The 26,505-nt window shown below is 48.6% G+C and overlaps 2 protein-coding genes across 3 annotated transcripts in view; both read left to right on the top strand.

Moving 5' to 3' along the window:
- LGALS12 (galectin 12) overlaps window positions 1-26,505 on the top strand; it is a 403,592-nt gene that overhangs the window by 276,067 nt on the left and 101,020 nt on the right. The gene's annotated exons all lie outside the window — the stretch shown is intronic.
- The window catches only part of PC (pyruvate carboxylase), a 548,480-nt gene that overhangs the window by 482,072 nt on the left and 39,903 nt on the right, over window positions 1-26,505 (top strand). For both annotated transcript variants that reach the window (XM_060253969.1, XM_060253977.1), the window contains exons 11-12: window positions 14,200-14,344; window positions 14,448-14,537. In XM_060253969.1, the coding sequence (XP_060109952.1) occupies window positions 14,200-14,344; window positions 14,448-14,537 (235 nt within the window). The remainder of the gene's footprint in view (window positions 1-14,199; window positions 14,345-14,447; window positions 14,538-26,505) is intronic.

Here is a 26,505-nt window from a genome sequence, read left to right as displayed (position 1 = left end):
ATATTTCATTTAAAAAAAAAACAAGGAGCACTGTGGTGCAGGCAAAACACATAAACAAATGGGGTCTTTTATGCCTGTCACCAAAATACTAGAGAAATCACTGTGCATTTCCAAATAAATGCATTTCTGACTCTGCAGGCTTTCTCAAGACATGTTCATTGAGATGTAAGGGCGGTTAACCACATCCTTTCCAACTTATGTGAAATGAAAGTGGCGTCCAATTTTCCCCCCAGCAAGAAGCAATATAAATGTTTGTTGCTGCGCATTCACTACTAATTCAATACGTTGTCACACCCAACCACTCTAAAATAACTTAAGACAATGTTTGCTTCAGAAAGAATTATGGATCCAGTTATCTTACTGGCAAGAGCTTAAGAATCTCTCCCCCCCACCCCACAAACTTCTGCTGTACACAAAAACGTTGTAATTGCAAAATACATTATGGATAGGGTTGCAAATTCTGGATTGGGAGATTTGTGGAGATGGAGAGTAGGAAGGGGAGAGATTTCATTGGAGTATTTTAAGCTGTTTTACAGTGGGGTATATAGTCAGAGTCCACCCGCCAAAGTAGCCATTTTCTCCTGGAAAAATGATCAAAGGAGCCTGGGAGGTTAGTTGTAATTTCAAGAAGTCTCCAGGCCCCACCTGGAAGTTGGCAACCTTAACTATGGAACATATCAAGGGTGCTGAGCCGTGAATTGTGAAGCCCTGTGTTCAAGTCTTGCTTCTACCATGAATTCCCTAGGTGCCTGTAGGCAAACCATTTTCCATCTGCAATATGGGGGTAATTATACTGGCCTAACTTACAGGGCTGTTGTAAGGATCATGATGATTTCCTTCCTTCCTTCCTTCCCTCCCTTCCTTCCTTCCTACACCACTTTTCTCCCCATTATGTAATACATTTTCTCCTCCCAATAACTCTGCAAAGTGGGTTGCCTGAGCTTATGTTACTGGTCCAGCCAGCAAGTTTCCATGGCAGAGTGGGGACGGCATTCGAATCTGACTCTTCCAGATCCACGACACAATACTGGCTCTCCTATGTGCATGAAGTCCTTTTTATGCTCTAACACAGTATAAGTGTTATAGGGCTTATTATAATTTAAAATTTTCTATTAGAAGGGAATGAACTACTAAAATAGTACGTTATAGTAGCATAATAGTTATTGAGGTAGAAAGGATCTCAGAAACAGGCATGATATGATAATGGCATTAAAAGGAACACATGACATCACCTTTTTACAGTGGATAATCTTACCTCTGGAGAACCTCTATTAGAATCACCGTGTCTACCAGAATGCCTGAAGGGGGTAGTTAGAAATTCCAAATCCTCCCAGCCTGCCAACGTATGCTTGTGGGCCAATCATCATCAGTGGAACAAGGGTCATATTTCAATCCAGATTGGTTAGGAGTTCACAGCAGTCGGATCTTTTGGAAATGGCAGGGAGCCAGCACGGTGAAGTGTTTGAGCACTGGATCCTAAGAGCCTGGGAGACTTGGGTTCAAATCCTAATACTGCCCTAAAGCTTGCTAGGCCACACGTTGTCAGCCTAGCCAACCTCACAGGATTGTTGAGAGCAGGGCTTCTTTTGTAGCAGGAACTCCTTTGCATATTAGGCCACACACCCCTGATGTAGCCAATCCTCCAAGAGCTTACAGAGCTCTTAGTACAAGGCTCACTGTATGCTCCAGGAAGATTGGCTACATCAGGGGTGTGTGGCCTAATATGCAAAGGCATTCTTGCTACAAAAAAAGCCCTGGTCGAGGGGATAAAAATAAGGAGCCATGTATTTATTTGTTTAGAATATTTCTGTGCTGCCTCTTCAGAGTCCAGTGCCCTGTTCGGAGTTTCTTGGAGGAGAAATGGGAATTTTTAAAGGTATTAAATAAATGGGACATAAGAGAAGCCATGTTGGATCAGGCCAATGGCCCATCCAGTCCAACACTCTGTGTCACACAGTGGCCAAAAAACCCAGGTGCCATCAGGAGGTCCATCAGTGGGGCCGGGACACTAGAAGTCCTCACACTGTTGTTGTCTCTCCCAAGCACCCAGAATGCAGAGCATCACTTCCCACAGACAGAGAGTTCCAACAATATGCTGTGGCTAATAGCCACTGATGGAAAACATGAGACTGTAAGAGGGAAGATTTGACAGTGTGTTGAAAGACTCAGCATATGTAGGAAGTCCAGGAGGGACCATCTCAATTTTCTGGCCCCTGTTCCTCCAAAACCTTTAAATGGCAGGGATGCCATTAAAACATAGTGTGAATTGCTTCAATTGTCATTCACCATGTTTAGCTGCACTTCTGGGGTCTCCAAAAAGTTCAGTCCCTACTGAACACATCTTGTCATTAGGACACATCCATGTCCATGCCTGCGCATGGACAGTAAGGTTCCAATAGTAAGGTTGCACATGAACAGCAAGGCCTGCTATTTCACACAGGTACAAGAGCTGAGCATATTTTGAGCTGTTGATAACAGATTGTACGAGGTGGGGAATTCAATACCTTTAATGAACAGACACCCTGTTGGCTTTTAAAGCGGTAGAGGACCGACCACTGCAAAGCAAACAGAGGCAATGTAGAGAGCCAATGGAGTCTAGCAAGGGCACGAGAATTGGAATGCCACATAAGTATGCTGGTGGTATTAACAGAAAGGGGGGGACTGGGGTCGTGCTGAATACACATAAAGGTGCCATATTAGATCGTCTGTTCATCAAGTTCACTACTATCTACCCAGACTGGTAGCAGCTTTCCAAGGTCTCAGGCAGAAGTGCATTCATATCACCTACTACCAGATGCTTTTAAGCTGGAGATGCTGGGGATTGAACCTGGGACCTTCTGCGTGCAAAGCAGAGGCTCTTCCACTGAGCCACAGCCCCAAAGGTCTTTCACATCACCTGCAACCTGATCCTTTCAACTGGAGATACCAGGGGTCGAATCTGGGACCTTCTGCATGCAGAGCAGAGCTTCTTCCACTAAGCCACAGCATCTTCTAGCTCATCTCCTCTCATTAGCCAAGAGGGAGTGGAATCAATGCAGCAAGTGTGTGGAGAGGTGAGGCACTCTGCAATCCTTTTACATATTGCTTTAGATGGCTGTGGGTGGGCAAGATCTAGCCATGATCCGGTCTGTCTTTCCCCCCTCTCCTCTAGCTTTAAGTAAGCGCTGGGTTTGAATCACGCGGCAGAGAAGAGCCGGAGACATGTGAGGTTGCTAGTCTTTATCTCAGCAGCTGCTGAGCAGTTTTTTGTTATTATTATTAACACGGACAAAGAGGCAGGACAGATAGGCTCAATATGGAGAGGGATTTGTTGAGCATTGGGGACAAGGAGGTGGGATTTGAGTTATAAGGAGCTTATTGTGTGTGTGATGATACAGCAGCCCCCCCCCCTCACTCCTAGCATGTGTGTGCTCAACCCCCTCCCCCTGGAATCATCAGGGTGGGTGGGATTGGGGGAGAGCGGGATGCCAGAACCCCTGGGTTGTCAGAGGCAGAGGGCAGATTTTGATGATCATCAGAGCATGGGCGTCCATCTCCTGGGTCCGCCTAGCTTCAACTCTGCCATTGATCGAGCCAGCTTTTCAGATTCCTGGGCTGTGCTGCCAATTCTGGCATGCTAGCTGGTGGTTGGGGCAGATTAACTGAAATCTAGGACTCTATATGTCGGGCAGGGAGGGGGAGGGGGCCCGGTCGTGTTCCAGATGCTCTCCACGCTGCAAGCAGAGGAGAAAGGTGGGGCTGGATGTTGTAAGCTGGTAGGTGAATCAAGAGGTGTCCTCCCTTAGCATTTGGCATGGCCACGATGTTAGTTGAGAAGGGCAGATGGCAGAAGGTACATTTTTATGTGTTTGAGGCTGGTTTTTGTTCTGACAGTTCCATAATAAGAAAACAACCCAGGCAGCTGTGCATTGTTGGTTATCCAGCTTCCACTTCTGGTGTATGCCTCTAGATCACGTCCAGTTGTTGCCCGCCTGAGAAAGAGCAAATAATTTTAACATATTGGTTTTCTTAAGTAATCCACTTTCCACTGCTTTGCAGCTCATGAATTCTGGGGGGGGGGGGGCGGGTTGTGAATCTACTTTCTCTTTTATGGCATGCCATTGACCTGATTTGGTTTGCAAACAGTGCTTAAGGTTTTTTTGGAAAAAAAACTTTTAAAAAGTTGGGTGGGAGGAGATGGCTTTTCTGTCTAACAAGCAAGATGAGGTTTTGTTTTGCTTTTTGCAATGATTAAAATGCATTTAATCTTAATTGTTATCAATGAGCCGTTGTTTACAGGGCTGCCAACCAACTACAGCCTTTGATTAATTAACCCTGTAATTTCTTTTCAAAATGTATTGAACTTGAAGCTCTGGTAGCCTAGAGGGTAAGAGACTAAGCTGTGATCCCGAAAGTCACCTGTTCAAATTTAATTTAATTTGCTATTTATACCCCGCGTATCCCGCAAGGCAGGCTCAGGGCAGCTTACAACATTAAAACATTGCAATGACAATAAATAAAACATATCCAATTAAACACAACAAATTTAAAATATCTCATAAACATAATACATAAATAGAGGGTCATAACTCCAACAATAATACAGCCAGAGGCCACAGTTCAGCAGCTGGTACGACTTCAGCTAGTTAACACCACATAGCACAGCTTCAGGTCATTGACAACACTTAAGGTTGTAACTCGGACCCTTGACCCAACTCAAGTACATGGATAATGAAGTGCTGGGGGAAGGTTTCAGAGGACACCTGGTAGATTAAAAGCCTGGTGGAAGAGCTCTGTCTTACAGACCCTGCGAATCTTAGGTAAGTCCCGCAGGGCCCGGATCTCCAACAGGAGCTCATTCCACCAGGTAGGGGCCCAGACTGAAAAGGCCCTGGCCCTCGTTGAGGCCAACCAGGCATCCTTAGGACCAGGGATCACAAAAAGATGTTGTGCAGATGGTCTCAAAGCCTGTTGGCGCTCATATGGGGAGAGGCGGTCTTACTGCCACCTACAAGCTCGCTAGATAGCCTTGGGCAAACTGTTTCTGGATATGAGGATTTCTGGCTTCACATACAACGATGATGTAAGGATTACAAGATCATGTGTATGAACTGTTTTGAAACACTGAACGTGCTAATAATAGACATTACAAAAAACATAGTTGTAAATAAATAAGCCTAATTTATTTTTAGGGAACGCACACTGCAGGTGTCGTCTTAGAACAGGCATCCAAGCTTTCGCGGAGGGGAATATCTCTACTAGTCTGCACTTATTATTGCAAATTTTTTAATCAGTCACATTAAAAATAATTCTGATTTTTTTTTAAAAAAAAAAAAACCCTTCCTTTGGATTAATGTGCTTATTGTGTGTAAAGTCAATCAGCGGTGTTTTAATCAAACCCGACTAATCAAACCCGACTAATCAGCTAAAGGTTGTAGTCTTAATTAGCAATTGACGGATCTGTTAAAAGCCAGATGATGAATCAAGTGGAAATTCTTCTGTTGCCCTGTGGCCTGTAGAGAAAAGTCTATTGATTAGAGAGAGGGAAGCAGGGAGAGGAAGAGAAAATCTGCTCATTTCTTAGCCTTTGGAGAGATGGAGGCATGCAAATGGCAAAATGGAAAGCACTGGGGATTCTTTCCCAATTAGCCAGAACCCACCAACCTTACAGATATGCAAGAATTGGTAATTCTCTTCCTATTGCTTTTAGAGATCCGGTCAAATAGGGAAGGCATGCCTGCCCCCTTCTGGAGAAACCTGGGCATGTTGCAGAGTGCATTCTCGGAGAAAAAGTATTTGAGTTGTTTGTTTGTTTTTTTAAAAAAAAGAAAAATGCAAAGTCTTGAGTGTCCACCAAACTGCACGGGGCATCTCAGATACCCTGGGGTCTGCAGGCCTAAAACAGATGCTCTGCAAAACGAAGGTATAGATACAGTCCTTTCCTTTCGACCAGGTTGTACATTTGGATATGTATCTTTGTCCTCAAACTGTACATACACGTACACACGCACACACAGAGTTTGCTTGCTCAGACACTGATGCTAATTTTCCCTGACAAAAATTAAATAATAGAGAGTTGAACAGATAGGAGATGGGTTTGTGATAATTGTATGCGCCAGCCAAGCTATAGCATCCGCGGTGGAAAGACAAAACTGTCAAATTATCCTGGCATCCCTAATTATACACATTTAAATATATGCTTGTGTGTGTTTACCTCTAAGAATAAGCATAAACAGCTAAAGTTTACTGAGGGATGGTTATTTTGCCTACACGCACACTCATGCACACACCACACATACAGACACACACTTCCTTGCCATCCAAGCAGAAATATCTGATTCCATTTAGTTGGCTCCATCTTCAACACTACGAATCCCTGACTTTTAGAGCTAATTAGATCTTTGATTCCATTTAGCTTGCTCCATCTTTAATGCTATGAATCTCTGATTTTTAAAGCAAATTATTTCTTTGATTCCATTTAGTTTGTTCCATCTTTAATGCTGTGAATCTCTGGCAGTAGGAAAGAGCAAGAGTCCAGTAGCACCTTACAAGACTAACAAATTTTTTGGTGGGGTATGAACTTTCATAAGTCACATCTCATTTCTGAGCACCAGGCCAGTTTGGTGTAGTGGTTAAGTGTGCGGACTTTTATCTGGGAGAACCGGGTTTGATTCCCCACTCCCCCACATGCAGCTGCTGAAATGGCCTTGAGTTAGCCATAGCTCTGGTAGAAGTTGTCCTTTAAAGGGCAGCTTCTGTGAGAGCTCTCTAAGCCCCACCTACCTCACAGGTGTCTGTTGTGGGGGAGGAAGGTAAAGGAGATTGTGACGGCTCTGAGATTCAGAGTATATGGCAGGATATAAATCTCATATTTTCTTCTTCTGAGCAGGAATCAAGTTTCACAACATATTGCAAAAAGGAACAGCTGGAAAGGGAGGGAAGCTGAGATCACGGATGGGGGAGATACTATTTAACACATGAGGCTACCTTATACTGACTCAGATTGTTGGTCTGTTGAGGCTGGTACGGTCTTTTTGGAGTGGCAACAACTCTGCAGGGTCTTTTGCCACACTGCTTCCTGATCCTTGTACCTGGGACTGAACCTCAGATCAGAGATGATACGATCACCATCTTGAAGGGCTTGTCATATAGAGGATGTTGCAGTATTGTTTTCTGTGGCCCCAGAAAATCAGACCAGAACCAACGGGTTGAAATTAAATCAGAAGAGTTTCTGGCTTAACATTAGGAAGAACTTCCTGACAGTCAGAGTGGTTCCTCAATGAACAAGCTTCCTTGGGAGGTGGTGGGCTCTCCTTCCTTGGAGGTTTTTTAACAGAGGCTAGATAGCCATCTGACAGCAGTGTGGATCCTGTGAATTTAGGGGGAGGTATTTGTGAATTTCCTGCATTGTGCAGGGGGTTAGACTAGATGACCCTGGAGGTCCCTTCCAACTCTATGATTCTGTATGCAATGCAGGTTCTCTTCCACTGCTCTGCACCAAAGGGTTAAGCTTTTTTGCCTTTTGCTTTCCTCCCAGGTGCCCTTAGCCTTAATAGAGAAAAAGACAGGTCCAATATGTTGCCTGTCTTCCCCCCCCCCCCCCCCCCCCCCGTTCATGCAATTCTGTTGGGGAAAAAGGCATGAGGGGAAAGGGTTGAACTCCCCACCCTTCCCCTGCACTGTGGCTCCCATTCTAATCCCTGTACCATCGCTGCCTGTGGCTGCCTCTTGCTATTAGAAAAATACACCATGATATAAGATCCCATTAAAAATGTCTGCAGTTTTGCTGGAAATGTTTAATCATAAAACAATACAAATAAGATGGGAGCTCATTTCATTGCTCTTGGCGGCTGCTAAATTCCTATTTGCAGCATTTTGAGGAAAATAAAAAGTCCCTATGATTTTTTTTTAAAAATAGTGTGTTAAGATTTGGGATCTCTTGATCTCGGATGACATTTCCTCTCAGCTCAAAATTATTGACAATCCGTCTGACAGAACTAATGTCACAGACAGGCGGCTGGCTACCTGCGTGTGTGTGGTGGAAACTGCTCTCAAGTCACAGTTGACTTATGTCAACCCCATAGGGTTTTCAGAGGTGATTTACCATTCCTGCCTCTACATCAGGTAGCCAGTTTGGTGTACTAGTTAAGTGTGCGAACTCATCTGGGAGAACCGGGTTTGATCCCCCACTCCTCCACTTGCAGCTGCTGGATTGGCCTTGGGTCAGCCATAGCTCTGGCAGAGGCTGTCCTTGAAAGGGCAGCTTCTGGGAGAGCTCTCTCATCCCCACCTACCTCACAGGGTGCCTGCTGTGTATGTGGGATGGGAGGGAAGGTAAAGGTATTGTGACTGCTCTGAGACTTTGAGATTCAGAGTATAGGGTGGGATATAAATCCAATTTCTTCTTCTTTTTCATGACCCTGATATTCCATGGAAGTCTCCCGTCCAAATACCAGCCAGGGCCGACCCTGTTTAGCTTCCCAAGACCTGATGAGATCAGGCTAGCCTGGCCAAGTTAGAGCACTTTTTTAAATTCTTTGAAAAATCTACACAGAAAATCTATTAAAGGCCCTTAAACTACACAGCTCCATCCTGGTTATTAAGCAATCAAATCTTAAGTATCGGAAATGATTTCACCAGCCACCCAAATCCTGCATGATGCTATTACATAAATGCTCACTGATCCAAGTATTTCTCTTATGGTATACCACTGATTATTGTTATTACTAGGGGGTTTTGCTCACAGTGAAATAATTTTTATTGATGTTTTTCATATAATGTATTACTGTTGTTGTTACTAAATAGAGTTAAAAAGAAATATATATCAGGGGTGGCCAACGGTAGCTCTCCAGATGTTTTTTTGCCTACAACTCCCATCAGCCCCAGCCAGCATGGCCAGTGGCTGGGGCTGATGGGAGTTGTAGGCAAAAAGCATCTGGAGAGCTACCGTTGGCCACCCCTGATATATGTGAAGAAATCAGATCACTGGCCTCACATGCCTTTTGATCCTCAGTCAGTGAAAGGGGGACCCTCTTGGCTGTGCCTTGTCTGAGGGACCTCTCATTCTTGAGTGGAAGGCCATAGCCAAGAAAGCAAGGTGTCTGTCAGAGGAAACACTAGAGGAAAACTTCCTTAAGATGAAGTGAACGGCACCTTCTGGGCTCCCTAAGAGGCAGAAATCCCTTCTGTCGGCCGTGAAGGGTGTAGGCAGCTGCAGCACAAATGCACCACTGGCGTTTGGGCCCACAGAGGCCTTTGGGGCCATCTGCTTCTTCCTCAGGGAAGCAAGGCGTCCTGAGGGGCTGTTCCGCCAGCCTTCCTGTGGTCCCTCCGATGTGCTCCAGCAGCTGGTGTCCCCCTGTGGGCCTGTCTTTAGCTCCCCTCTCACACTCCCCAGTCAGCTTTATGGCCTCTCTCCTGCGTATGTCATTTCACCTCTCCTGATTATGTCGAGGGGCAGGGGACGGCACACAGCCTTCCCTGAGGGAGCAGCAAAACACGTCTTTTTCACCACACAGAGAGACTCCTCCTCAGCTTCTGTGCTCAGACTGTAGTTTTGTGAGGGGCAAGATAGTTTTCTCTGACTGGCAAAGGCTCTCCATAGGCTCCAGCAGTATTCTCAGATGTCAGCTGTTATTCAGTTTTTGGTCATGGGGATCGAACCTGGTTACCTCACAGGGACCACGTGCCTCTGAGCCATGGCCTCTGTGAAGGTCTGTAGTGGTAGAGCACTTAGCTTGCAGGCAGTCTCCATTTCCAGGATTTCAGGCAGCAGAAAGGGCTTTCTCTTCCCGTGAGTTTGGAAAGCCACTGCCAGTCAAATATTGGCCTAGTTGGGTTGGGGGCAGGGGGGATTGGTTAGTTTTAATAGTTCTAAAATGTCATTTTATTATGTATGTTTTCATTTGTTAGCCACCTTGGTGGCCCGAGTAAGGGCAGAAAGGCAGGGCATAAATGTAAAATTGAAGAAAGCTGGACTATCTGACTAAAGTTGCCTCCAGACGGGGCCTGGCGATCTCCTGCTTTTATGACTCATCTCTGAGCTACAGAAATCACTTCCCCTGGAGAAAAGGCTGCTTTGGAAGGAGGGCTGTGTAGCACTGTACCATGCTGAGGCCCCTCCCCTCCCCAAACCCTGCCCTCCTCAGACTCCAGACATGGCAACCTGAAGTCTGACCCAGTATAAGGAAACGTCACATGTTCAATTTGGGGCCTGCACTTTTCGCTTTCAGACATCCTCAGCATCTCTTACAGTGTTTGGCTTTATTTTATTATACCATGTTGGGAAAAATTCACAATCCGCTGTTCAGATTTAAAAAGTAATAATGTACATTCTCAAAGTAGAAAGGAATATTAGCATCCAAAAGGATTTACAAATGCAGTTGACATACACCTGGTATCAGCAGCTCCTTCCCACCCCCTGCCCATAGACAGGTGCACTGAGGATAACATGGCTCTCCCCAGGGGGCCCTTGGCCCAGGTTAATTAAAGCTGCAAGAGCAGAGCGGGATCCAACCAAAGGTCCATCAAATCTGCCCTCGTCTGTCCAACATGGGCTGCCGGATGCTTCCAAGGTACCCAAGCCAGGCTGGGGGGCATCTGGGTCTGACTCTATACAATTTGTATAGCCCATGGCTTTTTATATAGCAGGAACTCTTTTGCATATTAGGCCACACACCCCTGATGCAGCCAATCCCCCTGGAGCTTACAGTAGGCCCTGTACTAAGAGCCCTGTAAGCTCCAGGAGGATTGGCTACATTGGGCTGTGTGGCCTAATATGCAAAGGAGTTCCTGCTACAAAAAAAGCTCTGGTCCAGCCTTTGCCCTGACCTGGAAAGCCCAAGCTAGCCTGATCTCAACAAATTTCAGACGCTAAGTAGAGTCGGCCCTGGTTAGTCTGAGGACGGGAGACCAAGGAATACCAGGGTCGTGATGCGGAGGCAAGCAATGGCAAACCACCTCTGAACGCCTCATGCCTTGAAAACCCTACATGCTCGCCGTAAGTCAGCTGTGACATGATAACGAAAAGAAGAAGTCCTGCCCATGGGAGACCAAAACACTGATCTTCTGTCCTTATTAAGCATAGCGCAAACTGAGCTTTTCTTCATTTCCGTCCAGTTTCTCAGCTCCTGGTCAGTTTCCACCCTTTAGGCGAAAAGAACAGACATTTCCAACAGTCTGCATTTCAGCAGAGAGGCCTGCGCCTGGGGAGGAAGAAGAACAGAGGCGGTGGCTGAGCTTGACACTGAAAGCCTGCAGGTTCACAGCAGGAGGCCCTTAGAAGCCGGTGGTTGCGGGAGATGTTCCTGGTTCTTTTCCTTAGGGCGGTAACATCCATCCCCAGCAAAGGAAACAGAGAAAAGCCGCCTTGTCAGATACTGTGGAAGCAAGGAGGGGGTGGATCTCGCCGTAAATGCCCCCGAGGCTTCCTCTGAATGCATCTGAGGCTGCCTGATCACAGTGAAACACAGCCTGGCATTTCTTGCAGTGGAAGGAAAAGGCTTTTGTGACTTCTTCTGCAGAGGATCTAGGCTTGTCGGGGAATACAGTGCTGAGGGCCAGCGCCAGCAAGCCCTCTGGTGGGGCAACTGCCAGGGCTCCTAGGGGGGCCCGCTGCAGCTGACTCCCACCCACATCCACTCTGCCCCCTGTCGGCATGCCCTCCTCCTCTGCTTGCTTGCTGTGCTTTGCCGCCCACATCCGCAGCTGCCCAGAGCCTCTGGGAAAAGCCATTGACAGACAGACATAACCTTTATAATAGAAAAGAAACACAAGATTCGAAGAAACTTCAGAATAGGAAAGACAGACCACACTAATTCACCGCCACAGGCAACATAGGGATAAAAAAAGGTAAAGGTAGTCCCCTGTGCAAGTACCAGTTATTTCCGACTCTGGGGTGACATTGCATCATGAAGTTCTCACGGCAGACTTCTTACGGGGTGGTTTGCCATCGCCTTCCCCAGTCATCTACACATTCCCTCCAGCAAGCTGGGTACTCATTTCACCGACCTCGGAAGGATGGAAGGCTGAGTCAACCTCGAGCCGGCTACCTGAACCCAGCTTTCGTTGGGATCAAACTCAGGTCGTGAGCAGAGAGCTTGACTGCAGTACTGCAGCTTTACCGCTCTGTGCCACGGGGCTCTCTGATAACATAGGGATACATGATTACCTGGCTCCATATTTAATTTCTTTCTCATTCACTGCAGGGCCAAAAACTCTGCAAGTTGCTCTGTAATTGAGGAACATTTGTCAGCCAACAAACACTCTATGCATTTGTTTGTCACCAGATAAGGGTTTAGGAGGAGTGGTTTGATATCTGGGAAAAGCCATGTGGAGCACAGTGGAGATGTTGCTGGTGGCCATGGTAGCAGCACTGCCAACTCTGCACGCAATGGCCTGTGCAATTGGGGAAAAGGTGTACAAGAGGTTCAGACAACTGACCATGGGCAGTGGGAGGGCTTACAAGCAGTAGAAGGTGGGACACACAGGTGGAAGGGGCAGAAAGGTATGATGGGGGCCTGGCGATGGGCAGACAAGGGGCCCCTTGGAACCAACCTTGCCAGAGCCTATCACTCCCAGGCCACTGTCCCCTGGGCGACACAGACATCAGTGAATGGGCTTACCCCATTCACCCGCTACGTTTGGCAAAGTCCAGTTGCACCTTACCGAGTCTAACAAGTTTTTTTAAGATATAAGCTTTCGCGAGTCAAAGCTTCTTTTGTGAGATATGTTTGTGCGTGTAGACTTAAAACAGCATGTAGGCACACCAGGAGGAAGAGATGGGCCAGGTTTAAGTTGTTAAAACAGCTGTATGGATAAAAGCAGGTTTGGGATTCCTGTGGGTCAGCAGTGAATGCACTTAATGTGTAGAAGGCTCTGAGATCAATCCTGGGCGTCAGATAAAGCATCCCAAGAGGCAAGATTGGAAAATGCTAATCTCCATTTGAGACCTTGGTGACTGATGGGCAGCCAGAGCGGATGATACTGAGCTCGATAGACCAGAGGTCTGGCAGGATATCGGAAGCCGTGTATGCCTGTTTTTCATGCTAGGTGGGTGTAGTAATCTGTGTGAATATAAGGGTGGAGAGGGCAGCCAAAATGTCTGGGGGGGGGGAGGTAGAATAACTTCCCTATGAGACTCAGTAGAGTTTGGGGGCTTTTTGTTTAGAGCAGGAAAGGCCAAACTTACTTAAGAGCCACATGGAATAAACATCAGATGTTTTAGAGCAGGAAGGAAGGAAGGAAGGAAGGAAGGAAGGAAGGAAGGAAGGAAGGAAATAGATGGGGGGAGGAAAGGTGAGGTGGAAAGAAAGCAACTTTAACTTTAAATGCATTCTCCAAGCCACCAGCTGGCTGGGAGAAGTGATTTAAAGAGACAAATGCTTTCTCAAAACCAGCCGATGGGGCGGTGGGGGCTTTGAGAGCCACACAATACGTGTGAAAGAGCCACATGTGGCTCCCAAGCCACAGTTTGGCCACCTCTGGTTCAGAGGAAAGTAGCTGGGGACAGAGGCAACAGGGTAGGAGTTTATGAACCTGTGTGTGGATTGGAGGAAGTGGATTTGGGATAGACAAAAAGGAAGGAAGGACTTATTTAGAGAGTTCTAGGTAGGTAGGCATGTTAGTCTGCAGTGTAAGAAGATTCAAGTCCAGTAGCACCTTAGGTACCAAGAAGATTCCCAAGGTATAAACTCTCAAGAGTCAAAACTCTCTTCATCAGGTACAAAGGGAGCTTTGATACTCAAAAGTTTATGCCCTGGAAATCTTGCTGGGTTCTAAGGTGCTACTGGAGGATTAAGATGACTTTCAAGGGGCATTAGATGCACTCACGGAGGAAGAAAATTCTATCCGCAGCTATTACCTATGAGAGGTAGATAGAACCTCCAGGTGCAGAGGTAGTGTGGTGTGATACCAGTTGCTGAGGAGCGATTGTCTGCATGCCCTGCTTCGTACGCTTGCCAGAAAGGATGCTCAGCCAAGTACACTACGGGTCTGATTTCATAGGGCTCCTCTGATGTTTTTTCATTCTGCTTCTGAAGTTTTAAGGATATCCAGCTAATTGCTGTTGGAGACAAAGCGCTCCATTGGCTGTATTTGGGGCAGATCTTGCAGAGCAGTGTGCTGTGTGGCTGGCAGGCCCAGAAGATTCCTTGCATATTGTAAAACTCTGATACGGAAGGCATCCTCCCGGCCTCACTCTGGTCTCCTTCTTCCTTGCAGACCAACATCCCCTTCCTGCAGAACGTGCTTGGCAACGACCAGTTCCTCCGGGGAACCGTGGACACCCAGTTCATCGATGAGAACCCCGACCTTTTCAATTTGCGACCTGGCCAGAACCGAGCCCAGAAGCTTCTCCACTACCTGGGTGCGTGGCAAGAAGATGGGAGGGGGCAGGAGTCCTGTGTCGGTGGCCATTAAGTGCCTTTTCCCATGTGCCAGCTTGTAACTTGACCTTTCCCCTCCTCCAGGCCACGTCATGGTAAACGGCCCCACCACACCTATCCCCGTGAACGCCCGGCCCTCGCCCATCGATCCAGTGGTCCCTCCAGTTCCTTTGGGTAAGTTGGAGGATCTGGTGGGCCTTTTGGAGTAAGTGGAAGTATTGAAAAGACAATAAAAGGTAGTAGGAAAAAAAGAAGACCCAGCATGAGATGAATTTACTCAATAAAGGAAGCCGTGACCCCCAGTATGCAAGACCTGAGCAAGGCTGTTAATGATAGGCTGTTTTGGAGAAGGGGTGGCCAAACTGTGGCTCGGGAGCCTCTTGTGGTTCTTTCACGCATATTGTGTGGCTCTCGAAGCCCCCACCACCCCATCAGCTGGCTTGGAGAAAGTATTTGTCTCTTTAAATCACTTCTCCAAGTCAAGCCAGCTGGCAGCTTAGAGAATGACTTTAAATTTAAAAGCTGCTTTCTTTCCACCTCCCTCCCCATCTATTTTCCTTCCTTCCTTCCTACCTTCCGTCCTCTCAAGGATCTGATGTTCGTGTCTTGTAGCTCTCAAATATCTGTCATTTATTCTACATGGCTCTTACATTAAACAACTTTGGCCACCCCTGTTTTGGAGGATAAGCCTGATCTCATCCGATCTCAGAAGCTAAGAAGGGCCAGCCCTGTTAATATTTGAATGGGGGATCACCAAGGAATTCCAGGGTTGTGACGCAGGCAATGGCAAACCATCTCTAAACATCTCTTGTCTTGAAAACCCTGTGGGGTTACCATAAGTCAGCTGTGACTTAGCAGCACATTCCACTAACACCAATTCATAAGTCTTAAGCAGCTTGATGACGCATGGCGCACATATATTTGGAATTTCAAGCTGCCACTGTTGAAGAGTCCTTGGCTCAACAGATCTTTAGTTTAATACATAGTATAAAAAGGCAATTCAGGTTTCATGTGGTTCACAGATTAGACTTGCAGGGGTCCCCAACCCTGTTGAGCTTGTGGATGTTTTTGGAATTTTGCGAAAGGATAGCGGCTGCTACCACACGCTGCTACCGTCACAAAATGGCTGCCATGGGATATGAGGGCAATGAGTGAGCATTGGGAAGTTCCAAGCCTGGGCTTGGAGCTGTTATTTGTAGGTGGGCAGTCCCTTCAGCCTCAAAGGTGGTCCTCCTGGGTTATTCTGAAACCCCACCTGCTCCAGTGTGGTGCAAGAACACTGGGGTTTTGCTTTGGAAAAGAAGCAAATACCTCAGCAAGCACACGTAGGTGCTATTTTTGGGAATTACTGGGTTGGGGCTTCCCGTCTGATCTACACTCCACTCCCCTCTGATTTCCCTCCAAAACTGCTGCTCACCCAATCAGGACAGAAGGGATCCTGGGAAATGTAGGCCCCATAGCCACTCTGATATAGGCTTTGCTGGGGCCTAGGATCATGACAGTGATATACAAATGAATTATTATTATTATTACTCACCAATGGAGACCCAAAGTAGCTTATTCTCCTTTCCTCAATTTTCTCCTAGCAACAACAAGTCTGTGAGGTAGGTCAGTCAGAGAGAGTGCTTAAAGTAATTATTATAGAATTCTGAATTCTATTGAGTCATAGCCATGCCGTTGAAGAGCATAGCGCAAACATGGGCATTTGGTCTGGACTCGCACATATTTCCAGCCCAAATCCATCTGGGAGTTTCACTTTTTCCCCTGAGTGGTTCCAGAAGTTGGGCTGAGCACACAGCATCCATCTCATGGCACATGGCTGCTTTGCCGCCCATCTGCATTCTGGGAAGCCCCAATGAGCCTTACCTGCCCAGCCTGTAGAAGCACAGCAAAAGCCGATGTAGCAGGGGAGGGAGACATTGTCAGCCGCATGCACTTTTATCTCCCACCCCCTTACATGGAAATTCTCTCTTCCCAGCAACATCCGTTATGTTTGAAGTCCTCCCCTCGCCACCCACCCCAATTTGTACTTTCTCATTTAAATGAGGACAGTCGTGTGCTCGGCAGGCTGAGTCACAGGAATTATTAGAATTTTTGTTTCCGGCGCTATTTTGGGGAGGGGGGAAGAGGGAAGCAGTCTAGTGAGGCAGGGAGATGGTGGATCTGGTTTTGAAAGCTCATGGTGCTGTTGTCTCCCGCCCATCCCCAACACACCAAGAGAATGCTATGAAAAGTGGAAGGCAGGAGAAAAGGAAGGAGAGCCAAGACGAGGGGATGGACTCCATGAACAATCCAAGGCCTGCAATTTGTAAGACAGACCTAAGCCAGAAAGTTAAAGATAGGTTGTTTTGGAGGTCATTCATTCATAGGGTCACCATGAATTAGAAGTGACTTGGCAACATATAATACACATATATTTAGAACTTCAAGATGCCATATAAGAAGGGCCGTCTAGTACAGCGTCCTGTCTCACAGAGCAGCCAGCCAGTTCCTCTGGATGGCCAACTACAAGACAGAGGCCGAGGTCTTCCCCTGATGTTGCCTCCTGGCTCTGGGATTCAGCGGCTTAGTACCTCTGAATGTGGAAATTCCCCTCAGTCACCATGGCTAGCAGCCATTGACAGACTTATCCTCCATGAGTATATTTAATCCCCTTTTTAAACTGTTTTTTTCTTAACTACATCACTCTCTGAGTCCTAGACTTTGCAGACTTTTAGTCTAATATAGAAAGGTAATTCAGGCCTCATTTCGTGCAAGGATTAGATTTTCAGGGGTCTCTTATCCTGTTGAGTTTGTGGACACTTTTGGAATTTTGTGCAAGGATCATGGGAGTCCCCAGAAAATGGCTGCCATGGGAAGTGGGAACAGTTACAAAATGGCTGCCACAAGGTGAGAGCAAAGAGTGAAAGAGTGAATGTTCAGAAGTTCCAAGCCAACAATCTTTCCAGATGGACACGCTCTTCAGACTCAAAGGTAATGCCTCCTGTATTCCTCTGAACCCCCAAGATCTTCTTCGTGGTCCCTGTGCAGTCTACACACTTGGGTTCGTGCCTTTGGTCGAAGCCAGTCTTGGAGAACACCAATAGCAGCGTAGAGTCTCTTTTGGCGGGCTCCTCTCCTGCTCTGAGGAGCAGGCAGGCTATGGACATGCTCAGAGCGGGGGAGGAGCTCTGCCTCCCGCTCAGTTTCTTTTTTGCTGCCGCCCTTACCAGTCCTTGTTGCGATAGCTTCTCAGCGTTTCTTCAGCGTCTTCTCTACATCTCTTCGTTTTCTGAGTGTCTTCGTCCTCTTTTCGTCGTCTCTTCGTCTTCATCGTCGTCCTCCCTACAAAAGAACCGAGCCACACGTCTCCAAAGCCATCTGCTGCGACTTTCCCTTATGGCCCAACCTACCGCACCGAAGGCCTCGCCACCTCCCCCCCCCCCCAAATGGAGCAGGGAGACTCAGCTTCATTGGCTCCTTCCCATAAGTGGAAGCATAAGCCTGACAAAAAGGAGAAGCATCAATCTATGGCACCGAAAGACCCAGGAACAAACCCCAAACAGTCAACCATGATTCCGACACCCTCGGCTTCAATTTCAATAGCTTCAACCTCGGCTCCTACAGCGTCGACTTCGACATCGCATCCACAAACTTCGACCATCACCATGCCTCTTGCGCCCTCTATGGCTCCTACAGCTCTGACTTCGACGCTTACCACTACAACTCCGGCGTCTTCGGCGCCAACCACACTGGCTCCTCTCATATGAACATATGAAGCTGCCTTATACTGAATTAGACCCTTGGTCCATCAAAGTCAGTATTGTCTACTCAAACTGGCAGCGGCTCTCCAGGGTCTCAAGCTGATGTTTTTCACACCTCTTTGCCTGGACCCTTTTTTGGAGATGCCAGGGATTGAACATGGGACCTTCTGCTTACCAAGAAGATGCTTTATCACTGAGCCACCGTCCCTCTCGATCCCTCCACTGTCATTCTGATCCCAAATAATGATGCCCTTGACCCAGATGTTCTAATCACCGCGGCCATGACACTGAACAAAGCCCTCGACTCCGCCGGAAGCAGCTCTCAGCTTAGACTTTTGTCTAAGTCTCCCCAAGTGCCTTCAGCCCCGGAACGAGTGGCATGGTTCCAAGATGTTCCAAACTTCTCCCTCCTGAGCCAGTCCCTGCGACGCCCTATCACACAGCTGACCACACTTCGAGCTTCCCAACTCACCTCCATGGGTTCCACCCAGGATCGCCCCCGCTCCCGCTCCAAATCCCACCGCACACGATCACGGTCCCACTTCCGGAGCCACTCAGCTTCTCGCCATCGTCGCTCACCCTCCCGGACCTCGAGGCATTGACGCTCGAAGTCGAAAGCTTCTCATCGAAGCCGACACCAGTCTCGCTCGATTTCCAGAGGGTCTCATGGCAGCCGCCATAAATCTCGCTCCACTTCACAGCACCGACACTCAACCTCTAGAGCATCCCATAGGAGCAGACGCCACCATCGGTCCTGCTCAACTTCAAGGCACCAACCCTACTGCCGAAAGTGACGCTCGCCAACTCCAACACCATCAAGAATGCCATCTCCAGACACCTATGCACGTTGGTTTCGGAGACATTACCCAGAGAGTAAGCAGGCTGCTCGTGGAGGCCATTCCTTCGCCCCTGGGCCTGTGGAACCCACTAAACCCGTGACATCGGTGCCTGTCGTTGTGCAACCACCTCACAACAACAAGATCCCCGCAGCCGCTGGAGCACCATCACAGCTACCTGCACCCATCCCTGAGCCCTTCTACATGCCGGGTGACCTCCTACAAAAGGACCCAGTTGCTTCACTCCCTAAAGATACAGAGGACGGCTCCTCAGACGCCTCTTCATCAGCATCCTCCCCCTCGGAGGTGGATGACTCATTGCTGCATGACCAACCTGATGACATCACCCCTCCCAGCCCACTGTTGCCATCTGAAGGTGCTAAACTGTACCTGGAGATGATCACAAGAATGGCCAAAGCACTACACATCCCGATCAACACGGACAAACCGGAGGTCACAGACCCGGTCTAAAAGTGGTTCAAGATCAACTGCTGCCAGCCACACTACTACCAATGCTGCCCGTCCATCTGGCCACCCTCAAGGAAGCATGGGAGACCCCTGCCTCCATTACATCTACGCCAAAATGCCTTGACGCCTTCTACAGGGTCCAGTCTACAGATGCCAAGTTCCTGTTCTCACACCCCGCCCCAAACTCTATGATAATTCACTCGGCCTCAAAGTCAAAACCAACAAGACACCCCACACCCCCTGAACGGGAAGGCCACAAGCTGGACACTCCAGGTAGGAAGCTATACTCCACCACCACCACCACGAGTAAGCTCCACACCTATCTGGCTTACTTCTCGGCCTACAGTTTTAATCTAGCCAGTCGCCTTACCCCACTGTTCGTCAGCCTACCTGACTCGGCACAACCTCAAGCCGCGGCCGTCATACAGGAAATGTCTTCGGTCTCCTGGCAACAAATAAATTCTTTGAAGCATGCTGTCTCCTGCTCATCCAGAGTGCAAGCTACCTCCATAGCCATTCGTCGCCATGCTTGGTTACGGTCTGCCACACTCCAACCTGACCTCAAGACCAAAGTAGAAGACCTTCCCTTTGACAGAGAGAGCCTCTTCCACTCCACCACGGATGAGGTTCTCTCTAACGTGAACGACAGCAGGAGAAAAGCAAAGAGGCTGGGTGTTGCCACCCCCAACGCTTCAAAACCTTATCGGCCCAGGCAATGGTCGTCTCACAAGAAATACAACCCTGCGAGACCTACCGACAACTGGAAGCGGAAACAATTCTCCTCATCAACAAGATCTGCCTACCCAAAGCAGAAGCCCAACCAGTCCAAACGACCTTCCCCAACAGGAAAACAGTCAGTTTGACGTCCCCAACCATCCAGAACGTCCTGCACTCCTAGGGACCGGACTCTCCCCCTTTCAAGGTCTTTGGGAGTCCATAACATCAGATGTCTGGGTCCTCACTATCTTCAGAGTGGGCTACGCCATAGAATTCTCTGAATTGCCTGCATTCTCCCATTTCGTCCCAACTCCTCCATCTCCAGCCCTTTCCGATGAAATGTTCTCCTTATTGTCCAAAGAGGATCCTTACACGGCCCCACTGCAGCTGCTCTTCTCACACTTACTGTTCCTCGCCAACTCGGGCCTTAGCCTGTCCACCTATCAGCTATATCAGCTTTCCATGTCCTAGTTGACAGCTTCTCAGTCTTCTCGCGCCCATTGGCGAAAGCCTTCCTAAAAGGAAAAGCTCACATCTGAAGCCTTCCATCAAACCGCTGCTCTCCCCTTGGAGCCCCTCCGTGGTCCTCACGCAGCTCAAGGGCAAACCCTTTGAGCCCCTGGCCACTGCTTCATTGTAACTCCTCTCCTGGAAGATGGCGTTCCTTGTGGCTGTCACGTCGGCCAAAAGGGCAAGTGACTTGTCCGCATTCAGAGCAGATCCACCCTATACCGTCTTTCACAAAGACAAGGTAGTACTGTGCACAGACCCAGCCTTCCTACCCAAAGTTGTGTCCCCCTTTCATCTATCGCAGTCCACCATACTGCCAACTTTCTGTCCAAACCCTACAGACAACGTCCAGGAACCCCTATACACTCTGGATGTCCGCAGGGCTCTCGCCTTCTATCTACAAAGGACAGCTGCATTTAGAAAGGAACCAAGACTATTCGTGGCTTATGGCCTACCTCAACAAGGCGCCAGGGTATCACCGCAACGCTTCTCCAAGTGGGTGTCCTCCACTATCAAGCTGTGCTATGAACTTGCAAAAGAACCCCTACATGAAGTGATTCACAGCCTGCCTGCTCCTCAGAGCGGGAGAGGAGCCCGCCAAAAGAAACGCTATACTGCTATTGGAGTTCTCTGAGACCGACTTCAACCAAAGGCACGAACCCAAGTGTGTAGACTGCACAGGTGACCACTCAAAGATCATCAGTTATAGGTAAGCAACCTGTTTTTCCTCTGCTCCAGTGAGATGGAAGAAAGCTGGGCTTGGTTCTTTGCTTTGGAGAAGAAGCAGATGGGCACAAGCACATACCTCAGAGAGCACCCATCAGTGTTAAGGGTGCCTTGTTACTGACAGCAGCTCGGAAAGACCTCAGCCAAAGAAGGATCTTCTCACGCACCTGCTGTCTGGGATCCCTTCAGTGCAAATGCCTGGAATTGACCCCGGGACTTCCTGCCTGCCAAGCAAATCCCTCCCTCCCGCCCCCGTCAATGCACCTCCAATCTTGGGCCACTGGGGGGAAGTTCAAATGTCAAGGATCAGCTATAGAGTCACAAAGCTACAAGCCCAGCTTTCCCTTTCACCAGAACTTTTCATTTAGCAGTGCAGCGTAGTGCTTAGAGTGCTGCATTAAGGCTGGGGAGACCTGGGTTTAGATCTTGCTGGGTGACCACGGATCAGTCATTCCCTCTTACTCTAGCATACCTCACAGGGTTGGTGTTGTGAGGATAAAATGGGTGGGGAGAACAATGCTGGGGCCCTATGAGGGAGAAAAGCAGATTTTCTAAATATCTAAATAAATAAAAGGTTTAATTTTTTTTTTAAACTATTCCACAGCAGACCAATGGAAAGCTGTTGAACATAAGTACATAAAACGAGCCCTGCTGAATCATCCCAGAGGTCCATGAAGTCCAGCATTCTATTCACACAATGGCCAGCCAGCTCCCTCTATGGAGCCCATGAGCAGAATGGCTGCAGCCGCATCCCCCCTTCCATGCTCTCCCACCTTCAAGAAGGGTTTAGATAAAAATATGGAGCACAGGTCCATCAGTGGCTATTAGCCACAGTGTATGTGTGTATATAAAATGTTTTGCCACTGTGTGACACAGAGTGTTGGACTTGATGGGCCGTTGGCCTGATCCAACATGGCTTCTCTTATGTTCTTATGTTCCCAGCATCTGATGCAAGGAGGCAGGCTGCCTCTGGTGCTGGAGGGAGATCTCCATCCTGACCAGGAGCAACCAGGACTAGTGGCCACCAATAGCCCCGTCCTCCATGAAGTTGTCCACTCCCCTTTTAAAGCCTTCCAGATTGGTGGCCATCACCGCATCCTGTGGCAGCGAGTGCCACAGTTTCACTATGCTCTGTATGAATTTCCCACTCCCTAGGTTCAGTGGATGGTCCTTGGTTCCAGTATTCTTGGAGAGGAAGAAGAGTTGCTCTCTGTCCACTCTCTCCACACCATGCATAATTTTATAGACCTCTGTGGCGTCTCCCCTTAGTCACTTTTTTTCCCTTAGCTAAACTGCCCAAAGCATTTTAACCTGATCTTCCTAGGGACTGTGCTCTAGCCCCCTGATCAGGTTTTGGTTGCTTTTCTGCGCCCTTTCATGATGCACAATATCCCATTTTTCACAACAGGAGAGTCTTTGCCATCTGCAGTTTGTCCTAGTCCTAAAATGGAACGGATGAGCCATTTTGCTGATTTTAATTGGGCGAGACTGCGCCGGCTTCCATAAGATTGATTATTTTAGCTGTTTGGTTGTGCATTCTATTTGTGCCTTCCAAGTTTGGCTTTCGAAGCCTCCTGCAGTGAAAATTCATCACAAATATATGGTTTTAAGGATATTACAGATCCTTGGGCATGCATGTGGCCCCCAGTGCTGGATGGTACAGTCTCTGGGCTTTTGTTTCCAGGGGGAAGGGGCTGATGGAGCTGGGGGTGGACACCAGGGCTGCCTGAGGCCAAGGAGGAAATGGCCAACCTTCCTTTTGCAAAGGGAAACACCATCCGTTCTTTCAGCTCTGTCTGCAGCACTAATCAGAGTACTCAGGGCAGGAGATGTGCTGGTCTTTATATGGGCAAAGCTGGGGATTAATTTCCAGATAGTGCACTGGGCATACAGTCAAGATTAGGCCAACGGAGTAGTGCTTCTTGGCATGGGCAGAGAAGCTGCTCTAATGGAGCGAGAAAAGGCCTGTTCTCTTGGCAAAGGGGGCTGCGGCGTGCCCAGTGCCGTTTAACAGGAGGAGGGGCCGAGGATCCCAACAGAGCCCCTTCATTGCATGCAGAAGGCCCCAGCTTCAGTCCCCTGCCCGTCTCAGTTAGCAGGTGTTGGGAGGGACCTTTATCTTCCTGGGACCCAGGAGAGCTGTTCTGAGCCCGGCAAAGCAGTATATGCTTTGCACACTCTGCCAGCTAACTGTGGTCCCATAGGCACAGCGGGAGCCAAATTGCCCTTCTGATGAATGGCCTCCCAAATGCTGCTGATCGGAGCGCGGAGAGGGAATTGGCACCGTCGGCTGGCTTGAGCCGTGGAGAGACCTGCTTATCCAGCAAGACCGGCCCAGCTGTTTCTGGATCACAGCTGTTGAAGCCACTTGGGCAACCCTAGGCTGGGGGTCAGCTGCTTATTTGAGGCCCCCAAAGGAAACGGTCCATGAGCCAAGGGCATTGCATCCACATGTCGGGCCATGTAATGTAAGGGGCGTCTTGTTACCTGAGGGAAAAAGAGGTGTCCATCAAATCCCGAGCTCGGGACGTGCTGCAGAGGCCGTATACCGGCAGTTGCTTTCCAGCGGCTCAGCGACGGCACTCTGATGCCTTTATTACCCGAGGAGCATGTTGACGGCGGGATGCAAAAGCTAAAACCAGCTCCACGGGGTTTTGTCTTGCCAGAGTCAGCAGGACTCTTACCTCATGCCCTGCCAGCCCAACACCGCTAATCCCCTCTGCACGGGGGAGATCGTCATGCACGGTTTTGTGAGGACTGCTGCTGCATGGGAGCTTCGGGGCACTTATTCCAACACCTGCATGGGAAAAAGCCTGAAATGAGACATCTTTGAACCTCTCCAGAAGGCACCCGGAGGGAGCTATCATTAGCAACCACTTGGCCTGCAAACTCCTTTTTTCCCCACTGGGAGGACAGGGCAAGGGGGGTTATTCTTAGAAGGAGGAAGAGAATGACTGTGTAAAGAGCGCTAGCAATGTGTGCGGGGGGGGGGGGGGCTTCGTAAAATACAAAGAGACCCTGCCCTAAGGATCTTTCCATCTAAAATATGACACAAGAATCAACAGAGGGAGGTGGAGGCACGGGGATACAGAGAGGGAACTCTACGGATTTATTCTGGCTACCGAGGTATACTATGAAAGCACACAAAGCCGAAAGGGAAGGATTGTGTCTAAGGCTGCCAGTCCCCAGATAGGGGCAGGGGATCCCCCAGTTTGGAGGCCCTCCCCCCCACTTCAGGGTCATCAGAATGCGGGGGGGGAGGAAATGACTGCTGGCCTCTCCATTATCCCCTATGGAGACCGATTCCCATAGGGTATAATGGAGAATTGATCTGTGGTGTCTGGGGCGCTCTGCGGGAGCTGTTTTTTGAGGTGGAGGCACCACATTTTCAGCATAGCATCCTGTGCCTCTCCTCAAAACACCCTCCAAGTTTAAAAAAAATTAGACCAGGGAGTCCAAATTTATGTGCCCCAAAAGAAGGTTCCCCTATCCTTCCAATGCAGGGAAGGCATTTAAAAGGTGTGCAGTCCCTTTAAATGTGATCGCCAGTGCCCCCTTTGGAGTTCAGTTATGCTTGTCACAACCTTGCTCCTGGATCCACTCCCAAAGTCCCCAGACAGTTTTTTAACTGGACCTGGCAAACCTAACTGCGGCTCAGGGGTAGATCATCTGCTTGGCACCGGGTTCAGTCCCCAGCATCTCCAGTTAAAAGGACCAGGAAGGAGATGATGTGAAAGGCCTCTGCCTGAGACCCTGGAGAGTGGCTGACAGTCTGAGTAGACAAGACTGACATTGGTGGACCGAGGGTCTGATTCAGTACGAGGCAGTATCATTTGTGTGTCATGCCCTGTACTGAGATCCCTGCTCCATCAAGGTCAGTCTTGTCTGCTCAGACTGGCAGCCACTCTTTATGGCAGGGGTGGCCACACTGTGGCCCGGGAGCCACGTGAGACTCTTTCATACATATTATGTGGCTCTCAAAGCTCCCACTGAACCATCAGCCGGCTTGGAGAAGGCATTTCTCTCTTTTAATCACTTCTCCGTCACCCAGCGGCTTGGAGAATGCATTTAAAGTTGCTCTCTCTCTCCCCCCATCTGTTTTCCTCCCTCCCTCCCTTCCTTCCTGTCTTGCGGCTCTCAAACATCTGACATTCATTTCTTGCTGCTCTCAAACATCTGACATTTATTCTGCGTGGTTTGGTCACCCGTGCTGCAGGGTCTCTGGTTGAGGTCTTTCACATCACCTGGTCCTTTTAGGTGGTGATGTTGGGCCTGAACCTGCGAAGAAGCTAGCACTGTCCCCCCAGGTCCCAGAGCCACAGCAACAGACTTGCCTCCGTAGGTACTGTGATAAGCACCAGTTGGATAGCGCCCGTAACGAGAGTAATACACGTCACTCCGAGAGCCGTCTTCAGCCTGGGTGAATTATGCAAATGAAACTAATTTGCATGCATATGCTCGCTTTTCATAATTGTGTTAGTCATGGATTGGGGAGCTGCTGCCGATTCTTTTCCATCGGAGCCAGTAGGCCCGCTTTTTCTATCTGCAGCTGGAAAAGAGAACCACGTTAAATGCTTAGCATTTCAAAGCATTATCTCAGGGTGAAACTAGACAGGAGGTTGGAAGATCCGCGAGAGGATCTGATTCCAATCAGGGCTGCAGAGCTGGAGGTTACATTCTCCCCCCCCCCCCAAACAATCATTTGCCTAATGCAAATGTTCCCCCCTCCCACTACTGGCTGCTTTGCATGGTGGGGGGGAGTTCTCGGAAGAGGGGGAAGCAGTTTGCATCAGGCAAATCTTACGGGGAGGGGAGTTTTTAAAGACTGTTTCCCGTGTTGCCTCTCCAAACTGAGTCCCCCCCCCCCAAACAGCTGCTTTTATTTTAAAAAGCAGTGTGGAGGGATGCAGTCACCAGTCTCTCCACATCTCACCTAATTGGGCCCTCAGTAATCCTTAGAACAGTCCTGTTAAGTAGGTCAGTATTGCTCAGACAGGACTACTCCTAGTGCAAGGTCACTTCAGTCCAGGGATTTTTTGGTAGAAAAAGCCCAGCAGGAACTCATTTGCGTATTAGGTCACACCCCCTGATGCAAAGGCAGCCAGAACTGAGTTCTTGTACGTTCCTGCTAAAAAAAAAAAG

The sequence above is a fragment of the Heteronotia binoei genome, chromosome 1, assembly GCF_032191835.1.
Source record: "Heteronotia binoei isolate CCM8104 ecotype False Entrance Well chromosome 1, APGP_CSIRO_Hbin_v1, whole genome shotgun sequence".
Taxonomy (NCBI): domain Eukaryota; kingdom Metazoa; phylum Chordata; class Lepidosauria; order Squamata; family Gekkonidae; genus Heteronotia; species Heteronotia binoei.
Note: the sequence above shows the minus strand (reverse complement) of the source record. Positions and strands in the feature narration are given on the sequence as shown.